At 36.8% G+C, this 10,411-nt stretch overlaps 1 protein-coding gene across 1 annotated transcript; it reads right to left on the minus strand.

Moving 5' to 3' along the window:
• Positions 1-1,220: 1,220 nt before the first annotated feature.
• LOC145127047 (uncharacterized) lies at positions 1,221-5,861 on the minus strand. The gene is made up of 7 exons (XM_079062299.1): positions 5,189-5,861; positions 4,538-5,140; positions 4,305-4,454; positions 3,981-4,204; positions 3,772-3,901; positions 3,331-3,535; positions 1,221-1,344 (listed from the first exon to the last, which is right to left on the minus strand). Exons 1-7 carry the CDS (start codon positions 5,859-5,861, stop codon positions 1,221-1,223), a joined length of 2,109 nt encoding a protein of 702 aa, XP_078918425.1.
• Between the last annotated feature and the right edge of the window lie 4,550 nt (positions 5,862-10,411).

Here is a 10,411-nt window from a genome sequence, read left to right on the forward strand (position 1 = left end):
CCAACCACTGATATCCAACTACACATCAGAATCTGAACCTACACAACATTCATAAATCCCAATATACACATACAATCTGATGACAAGGATAATTAATCCATTCATACAGAAAATTAAATTAAATAAGGTCAACTAGGATACTTCCATTTAATTGATCAACTGAGTTACAACTGAACTTTGAAAAACAACAGAAATTACAGATAACCACCACTACTACCACAATTGCTAACAAGAAGAAATGTCAGCTCAACTCTCGGTATCTGGGACTTCGGCTGTCCCATGACGACCGCCGCGAAACTGCCAAGCTAAGGGTGTAGGATCTAGCACCTCACCGAAAACGATAAAAAGACAACAAGCTCTGATGTGGCCTTACTGGAAGCAATGAGAACAAACTTGTGCACTCTTCTTGCAGTCACTTCCAAAATGACCCTCCTCGCTACACCTGCGACATACAAAAGATCGGTACCTCCCTATAACTGATCCCGAACTCTGACCGGCGAACTTGAACCGCTTCATTGCAGGCTGGGACTGATCCGGAGCCTGATGCTGCTCCCTTGTCTGGGTCTCTATCTTAATCTCTCGCCTCCTTGCGACATCCTTAAGCTCAGCGAGAGAACCGTAGCGTTGGATTGACACGAACTGCTGAATATCTGTCTTGAGCATGACTAAACACCGAGTCATCTAAGCTTGCTCAAAAGCAGCAAACTCAGGGCAAAACATAGCTCTGTCTGTGAACATCTTGGTGATCTCCATCACTGACTTAGTCCGATGTCTCAGATCTAAATACTCCTGATCCAGTCTCTCCCGCTCCACCAATGGGACATATCTCGAACGGAACATCTCAGAGAACTGCTCCCATGATACTGCAACTTGCTACTCTGGGGTGTATAAACTAGTAAATAGCCTCAACCAATCCTTCGCTCCAGACCGAAGAAGGTTCAGAGCATACTTGACCTTCTGGTCAGCTAGGCAAGAGCAAGTAAAGAAACATCCCTCAACATCTGACAAACACCTCATGGCGATGATTAGATCCTGAACCCCGTCAAACACCGGGGGCGTCGTATTGTCGAAGTCCCGGTACTGGAAACCTTCCTAGCGCCAAACTCGGCTGCAGGGACAGCCGCGGTAGCCGCAGTAGCGGCAGTCTCAGAAAGTGCAGCGTATCGGTCATGAAAGAACTCCATCATAGCGGTCTTGATAGACCCAAACAGATTCGGTATCTACTCCCGGGCAAAACAAAAAATCTCCTCACGAATGATCTCCATAACCCGGTCCTCTGTCAATCCCAGCCCATCCTGGCCACTAGCTCCGGCTCCTGATTCTGAACCTCCAATAGCTGCCATACTGAAATATACCAAGGAAAGATCAGACATCACAATACAATGCTCAACACATCAGGACCTACTCCTATTAGTTACTTAGTAGCCTTGAAATTCCTCCTGAATCTCATACGGATCAAGTGCTTTCAGTAGTACGAGCCCATACTACCTTCCACACCTATCCGTAGTCGATTCAGAATTCATCCCAAGGTCCTAAGTCACTGAACAAGACCACTCCTAGGTGTGCTAATATCGCTTCTGCTACGAGGTACAACTAACTTCCTAGGATTATTCCCACTCTTGCATCACCGATTGCTTTTGTGCATGCTTGTTCTACATAATATGAGATCGGATAGACTGTCGAATAATCAACTTTGCCCAAAGTCCACAACCAAACAAGAAACAGGAAGTAAGGCCAAGTCGATCATTCTAAGGCTATTCAATCTGACCATATACAACTAATCAACATACACGCAACAATCTCACAATCAAGTAATATAAATAAGGCAAGCAACTTCCTATATCATAAGGCATCACAAAATCAGGCATTTCTATCCAATAGTTTCTAAAGAACCTTACCCACTAGCATGCTTTTTCTAAAAATTCATATATCGGCAAAATCAAAACTCAGTAAACATAACAAGTATGGATATTTTGGGAACCACTCTCCTGTTCGGGCTTTGGCTGACTGTACACACAACATCTTCCAAAAAAAGTCAAAGTTAAGTCAAGGCCCACATTCCCGATCCCAAGCCAACAATAAAACAAGAACATGACAAGAGACCAAGCCCATGTTCCTAACCCAACCCTTTTTATTATAAATTCTTTTCCAAATACATTTTGCAAAAACTCTCAGACCCTAGTTTGAGACTGGATTCACACAAGTGTTCCTCCAATTCACTCAAACCAGGGCTTTGATACCACCTTGTAACGTCCCATTTTTCACAACCAATTTTTTTCATTTTCATTACGGTAAAAACTTTCCAAATTATAAATCCATTATTAAGAAAACCGTTTATTCCAAATTACATTTATTAAAAATCAGAGTATCATAGAAAATGCAGAATCCTGAATGTTGCTGATGAGTGTGTACAATCCCGCCTTCGCCTTGCCGTAATCACCGATGATACCTAAAACCATAAACAACTGTGTAAGCATAAAGCTTAGTGAGTTTCCCCCAAAATACCCCATACGATAAACATACAAGCATGCATCGGGTCCACTCATACATCGGGCTGGAATACCCAGGGTTTGTTGGCCTACCACCTCAACCCAACCGCTCTACCAAAGCCTTCGTGCCTTTGGCTTACAGCCGTCCCGCACCAGATATCTTGGCCTACAGCACAAAGTAGGACCGCCTCAACCCACTACCACCATATGTCGACATATAAACAAACAAGGATCAAGCAGGCACATAATACAAGCAAACAACAATCATACAACCCACTCCTGCCTACTACTCCTCTCACAGCACATAGTCCCACTACCAGCTAACCTCTATGAAATGCATAACGATAAGTAGCCAGAGGTGAGATAGCTACCCAACCATATGATCCTACTCTTGAGCCACAACCAAACAAGGAACAAGCAAGAAAGATTAGACCAATAGTTCTCAGGCTATCCTACATAACCACAGAGAGTCCCTAGGGCACTCCAGCAGATAATAACCAGTAAGTACAGAGAACATACAGATCCAACAGTGCACGATAGCATAGCAACATCCTACATACCAGGATACCGATCTAATAGATCACTACAACATAACGACATACTCGACACAAGGATACATATCTAGCATATCACTACAACATAAAAACATACTGGACACCATCAGTGGCGAATCTAGGATTAAAATTCACAGGTGTCCCAACCCAAATAGAGTACACAAAAAACGAGTTAAAATTTAATTTTTATTGGGTCGAACTTTCACTAATACAATCTAAACCAAAATACTATTAAATTTAATACCAAAGATCCACTGCAGTTCTAAAAATACTAGTTAATATCTTACAATTGTTCACGACGAGGTTTCATATTTCTAAAATAATCTATAATTGCATCGTTGCTAATACTATCTAACACATCTTTCTCAACATATGACACTAGACAATCATTCATAAATTCATCACTCATCTTATTGCGCAAATCGTTCTTTATAAACTTCATTGCTGAAAATGCTTGTTCCACGGTGGATGTTGCAACCGGCAAAATCAATGCTAATTTTAGTCGAAGATATATCATAGGATATATTGTATGCTTGTTGTTTCAACCATCATCTTTGCCAAGTTTCCAATTGCTTTCAAGTTATTAAACCTTGGATCTCCACACACATCTATAATGTAATTTTGCAGGTTTACTTTAAGTGCTCCAAGCTCATGTTTCGGGAACTCGCTAGGATAAAATTTAGCCATTTTGAGCAATTCTTCCACATTAAATGCTTTAAAAGACTTACTTGGACACAAAGAAGTCATAGAAACAAGTAATGTCGTGTTTACTTCATTAAACCGATTGTTGAGCTCCTGAGATTGCATATCTATGACCGCAACAAATACATCAACCTTGTAGTGGTGCAAACAGTTAATCTGTGAGTTAAATAGAAAAAAACACGTTAATAGTTAATTAGAAAGTTGTGGAAAATAAATAATCTTTGCAATTTCTAACCTTTGACTCTTTGCGGCGACTTACTCCATCATAATATGGATCTTCCATATTCAGAATTTCAACATCATGTTTTTTGCAGAACAAAGTAACATCGTTTAAAAATGGTCCCCATCCTTCGTTCCTCATTTCTTTCAGTCTTTCTTTACAAGACCTCACTTGATGCATTGCATTTACAATATCTTGGTCTTTCTTTTGTAATGTGGTGTTCAAATCATTTGTGACCCCTAAGATATCAACCATCAAGTTTAGGCAAAAAAATAAAATCAAAAGTTTGTAACGACTTCAGTAGACGACGAGCTTCTGCTTTATGATCTTGACAATTACTATCTTTCATGATGTATTTGAGTACTTCACAAATCGAAGAATATATTTTCTTTATATTAGAAAGTGAACCAAAATGAGAACCCCAACGAGTATCACCGGGTCGTTTGATACCAATTTCTTGATTCAAACCTGTACCACTTGAAATGTCACCTGAAATTAACATTAAAAACTTTAGCAATAAAAACACAATGTAAATTAAAGCAAAACAAAAAGAATAAAAAAATAGAAGAAACTTGCAACAAGTGCTTCCACCAATTTTGTTGCTTGAGTCTCTCTTAACTTGTCTCGGCGTTTATAAGAAGATCCAATCACGTTTAACAAACGACAAATCAAATCAAAAAAATCATTAATGTTAGAGTGATTTTTCGCAACAAACACAAGCGCTAATTGTAACTGATGAGCAAAACAGTGAATATAATGTGCCGATTGCACTTCTTTCATAATCAAGGTCTTCAATCCATTAAATGCACCTCTCATGTTACTAGCTCCATCATAGCCTTGTCCTCGGATCCTATGTGGACTCAATCCACATTCTGACAAAAATGAATAAATATTCGCCTTAAGTGACAAAGCTGAAGTATCATTTACATGTTTTATACCAACAAATCTTTCTGTAACAACTCCTTGACTATTTACGAACCTCAAAACCAATGCCATTTGCTCCTTACAAGACACGTCGCGTGACTCGTCTACTAAAATTGCAAAATAATCATCTTCGATATCTTTCATAATAACTTTAATAGTTTCCTTCGCTGTAGTATGTACTATGTCTTTTTGAATAGAACTACTTTTCATTTGTGAATTCCGTGGAGCATTCTTTAAAGCAACACTTCCCACTTTATCATTTCGATCAACATAAAATTAAAGAAGTTCAAGAAAGTTACCTCTGTTACTCGAGTCTTCACTTTCATCGTGACCCCGAAAAGGTAATCCTTGTCGCAATAAAAATCTAACACAATCAATGGAAGTATTTAATCTAATACGATGCTCGTTTTTCATCAATTCGGTTTGCTTATCAAAAGCAGTGGCTATGGATTGTCTTTGATTCATCAAAAATTGACATTTTTGGACTGCCGTATTGTGTGGACTTCCATTATTATGAAGTTCTAGAGATGTTCTCTTGTTCCAAGTCTTAAATCCAACTTTTACAAAATGATCTGAACCACCTTGATTTTTTATCTCAGATTTGAACAAATAACAACATAAACAAAATACAACTTCTAGTTTTACACTATATTCCAACCAATATTTATAATCATCAAACCAAGAGGGATTAAATCTACGAAGTTTACCTCCAATCTCTCTTTGTTCGAACGAATGTTTTCGAGGTTGATAAGGTCCTTTTTGTAAATACGCTCTTCTAATTTCATCTCGTTGATTGACATGATAAACTTCCATACTTGGTCTTTCTCCCGGATCCGCTGGGAGTGTATTTAAATCAATTTTTACATGCTTTGAGGTAGAGGTGCGTTCCTTGTTGTCTTCATGTAATGTTTCATGTTGATCTGATAAAGAACTTGAACTTGGATTATCAATCTTTTTAAAAAACTTTAACATTGTCCCTAAAACAAAAAAAATGTTAGTTCATACTCCTTTGACCAAAATAAATAAACTATTTAAAAATAAACATATGATCTTTACATTAATTTAAAATTAATGAAGTAACATTACATCTAAAATAATCTATATTATAAAGGCTAGTAAATTGTTGGTTAAAATCAATAAGTAAAATTAAACTAATTAGAGCAGATTATCAAACTATTAATTACAATCAATGCAAAAACTAAATTAATAAAATCAAAGCATTTTCAATTTAAAAATAGTTATGTACTGCCAAATGAAAGGAGCTATTGTACCTAAGCATCTATTCTTTTCCCTGTATGTCATGTACGTCAGACAAACTTTATTAACTTTATTGACCAAGGACCATACTCTTTTATATTGAAGTCTTTCTCTTCCAACTCCATTAATCAATTTCTCCCTTCTTCCATTTACACGATTAAAATACTTTCTCTGTTTCTCATTCTTTTTTCTTCAATCAAATACCACCGATTTATCTAGAGAAAGAAACTAACCTTTTTTTTTTTTCAGCTTTCAGCTTTGAAGATAAAGTCTACAATTTGACAATATTGCTATGGACGTGTGACAATCTAAGGATAGAGATAAGCAAAAAATGAGGCCAAAATAAGTAATAAAGCCGGAGAAGAGGGCGGCAGGTGGAATGTAGCAGCGGCGATGGAAGTCGGAGTGGAGTCGTGACGGTTATGGTCGCTAGTATGTGAGAATTCGAGAAAACCTAAGATATGTCGAAAATCAGAGGTGCAGTTCTCGGAAATCAGTATTTTGGTAAAAAAAATTATTAGTTTTAGGTTTTTCCTTATTTTTGTCCTACTTTTTCTCACTTTCTATATTGTAATTTTTAGACTACGTTTGTGTTTTAGAATTATGTATGGATTCTTCTTTTTATTCATATATTTGAGGGTGTCCCCATAAAATTTTCAAGGGTGTCCTGCTATAAAAAATTATATACTCTCTAAAAAAAATTTCAAAGTAAGGGGTGTCCATGGACACCCTTTGTATTAAGGTAGTGTCGCCCTTGGACACCATAATAAAATCTAACAGATCACTACAGCCTAGCAGCATACTCGATACCAGAATACAGATCTAACAGATCACTACAGCCTAGCAACATTCTCGATACCAAAATACAGATATAACAGATCACTACAGCCTAGCAGCATACTCGATACCAGAATACAGATAGAACATATCACTACAGCCTAGCAACATACTCGATACCAAAATACAGATCTAACATATTACCAAGCCTAGCAGCATACTCGATACCAGAATACAGATCTAACTGATCACTACAACATAGCGACATACAAAGTATCAATAATCCAAAAAATGCATGATGGTATATAATCAGAGGTGAGATAGATACCCGGACAGGTGATCCTACTCTAGAACCACAACCAAACAAGGAATAGGTAAGAGAGCCTAGATCAAGAGTCCTCAGTCTATCCTACATATATATAGTCCCTAAGGCATCCCTCTACTAACAAATAACCGAAAACTAGTTGGCAGACATTGGTGCCTTCGGCCCACAGTACAATGAGGCGAAATTCACCTGAAATAAAGAAACCCGAGAACACCGTGATACGCTCCCTGCTACTCTGCTTTCTCCTGTGGATCCACTAACATCAGAACCAATAAAATCTTAATCACCGATAAAAAAGCCCTCAATTTTGACCTAAAGTCAAACTTGGTCAACTTTGGTCCAAGTCAAAATCAAGAAAAGTCAACCAGATCGAGTATGCCCCGCGTACTGGCGATCCAGATCGGGTTCCCCTCAGACGTATGCCCGACGTACTACAGTTACGCCTAACGTACACAATGGCTTAACAACTTCATTTTGAGGGCTTAATTCCTTAAGACACTACTTCAAACTTTTAGTCTTAGCCCCAAATGGCATCCCAAACCATGAAGTTTCCAACTTTATGGATCTACATGTCTAGATCAAGCCCAACAACAAAACCCTAACTTGTCTTAACCACTAAATCTCTTAGTGGCTTGCATGAAAGAATCTCAGGGGCCAAGGTCATATTTTTATGGCTCAAGAGATGGAAATACGTCCAAAAGGACATCCCAAATGCTCCATAACATGTCATACACAAGAAAGGACATATTTGGGACAAAAGATCATATTTTCATCATGCAAGCTAGATCTAGCAACTTATTCATCACGGTGGGAACATTTTACCTTCTGGAGAAGGAGAAGGATGCAAAACTACCAGATCCAAGCTTGCTTCTAGCTTCCAAGCTTCACCACCACCTTTTTTTTTTCTTTGGAACAAACAAAACACACACAAAGGTCTTCAAAATGCACTAAATGGGGCTAGGGTTGACTAAGGAATGTCTCAAATGATGGAGGTTGGAGATGGATGAAGAAATGAAACTTAAGGATCAATAAATAGGGTCCAAACCCTCAAGATTAGGGTTTTCGCCCAGACGGAGTACACCCAGTGTACTCCCAAAATGACGTCGTCCCATTAAAGCCTTACGCCCCACGTACCATGCTGGTACGTCCGGCGTACTCCGATTTGCCCAAAAATTATGACAATGCCACAATGGCCCAGTTTGCAAACAAAACTCATTCCAAGGGTCAAAAATGTAATGTTTTGAAAATAAGGGTATTACACCAGAAATGATAAAAAAAACAATGCATTACAACAAATAGTCAAATAGCTTAAAGGGATAAAGATTGAATATTTGATAAAGATTTAATGTTGTAATAAACCTACCAACTATCTGAAATCCTTGAACTTAATTTTTTCTGTTTAATTTAAATAAAAAATTATCTTGCACAACTATAATCACTTGGTGTGTCCAATGAAAATGCAACTTTAACTATTTAACATGTAATTCTAAGAGCCATACAAGATTCTTTTTGAAAGTTTTATCTTCAGAAAAAAGATTTTTTAAAAAAATGAAAACTAAGAAACACTTTGATCAGTTGTTGGAGCATAAAGCTCCTAAAGTTGTGCCATAAAAATAATTGTTTCAAATATTTAAGAGATGAGAATAGAGTTCCCAGGAATGAGATTATGTATTTACATGAATTGGTAAACACAAATTTACTGATTTGTGACAACTGTTATAATTAATACAAATATGTAATAACTCTTTAAAACATGTAAAGCCTAAAATAGTAATGAATCATACAAAGTTTTAACACATAATGAAAAGATTAGAGTTAAGATGTAGAAAACAGACACAATTTATAGGAGAAAAATAACTGACATTTGTAAGCATTTCTTGAATAACTAGGGAATAATGCAACACACTTGTAAAGTGGTTGATTGCTATATATTATCATATATATTCCCACCACCTGGGAGCTGATTGAAACCAATTTCACCTCCATCAACAACAACATTCAAGATTTTGACATCAAGTTCAAACATATCATATTGACTAAGTTGAGTCTTGAAATCAGCAGTTCATGTGTTCTTATTAGTTTCATCGACATCAGCACTTAAACTGCCTGTCAGTAGCAATAATGAGAAAGGTAATACACACATAAGTTTATTTTCATTGGAATCCCTAAGGTTGGATATGAAAAAACTAGTAATGCCAGTAATTAAGAAACTTATTAAGAAAACTACCTGCAACATACAAAAAGAAACATGGTCTTTTCAAATGAAATTCTGCTTTATCAACACCAAAAAAGATAAAAGAAAAGAAAAAGAAAACATATGCAACATTAAGTGAAAATACATATATCATATACAACTTGGAACAACATTGTTCTGTCCTGCTCAATCCCACGTGGAAAACACTACCTAAAAGATTGAACTTTATTCAATACCTGATTACTAAAACCAATCAACAACACTTGCAAAGAGTTTCTTGAAGCAAAAAAAAAAAAAAAAAAAAAAAAGATTACCTGAAATCTTGGGGTTAAACTAGGGCTCAAGAAAAACCGGGCTTTGGTTACTAACTCAATACCCTTGTATTGCCAAAGTTATTTGTTAAAAAATTCAAGATCATGCCACTATTCGGTCTACGTACAGAACACAAGAGTAAGCTTATGGTCATTTTGAATAGGATCTTTAGTCCATTACTTCAATTTAAAGCAATAGATCATTAATTTTCGTTTCATTTCATGCTCCGTTTTCAATGAGAGAAATTAAATTCAACTTAATTCTAGAGGGTTCTATCCTCATTCTAGTCAATAATAGAAAATATACATAATAAAATTATACTCCTGAGTAAACTTAGAGAGCCTGAAAAAGCAACCAAAGTATGTCTGTTTCACCTGAAACCCAAAAGGTCTAAGTGTTATATTATAAGTTCATGAGCAAGCAATGCAATAACTAAAAATATAAGGGGCATGTACCAAGAGATTTGCAATCATAAACGCCCCATAAGAACACCCCTTAATTTCAGTTTTGCCACTTGAAGAACCAGGACCATATACAAATACAATACCACCATTATATATTTTAATCAATCAATCCCACTCACTTGATCAATACACATGGTTCAGATTTGTTGCCTCTGCACTCGCAACAAGTTGTTGATCAACATACCTGGTTACC

Source organism: Lactuca virosa, chromosome 7, assembly GCF_052849685.1.
Source record: "Lactuca virosa cultivar CGN04683 chromosome 7, Lactuca_virosa_CGN04683_v6, whole genome shotgun sequence".
In the NCBI taxonomy this organism is placed as follows: Eukaryota; Viridiplantae; Streptophyta; class Magnoliopsida; order Asterales; family Asteraceae; genus Lactuca; species Lactuca virosa.

What these genes read in the sequence shown, in the direction of transcription:
- LOC145127047 (XM_079062299.1), bottom strand. Translation starts at nt 5,861, where the DNA reads ATGTTAAAGTTTTTTAAAAAGATTGATAATCCAAGTTCAAGTTCTTTA. An exon ending in GTCGCCGCAAAGAGTCAAAG is followed by an intron (nt 3,902 to 3,980) that starts GTTAGAAATTGC and finishes TTTAACTCACAG; the next exon opens with ATTAACTGTTTGCACCACTA. An exon ending in TATGACTTCTTTGTGTCCAA is followed by an intron (nt 3,536 to 3,771) that starts GTAAGTCTTTTA and finishes GACTAAAATTAG; the next exon opens with CATTGATTTTGCCGGTTGCA.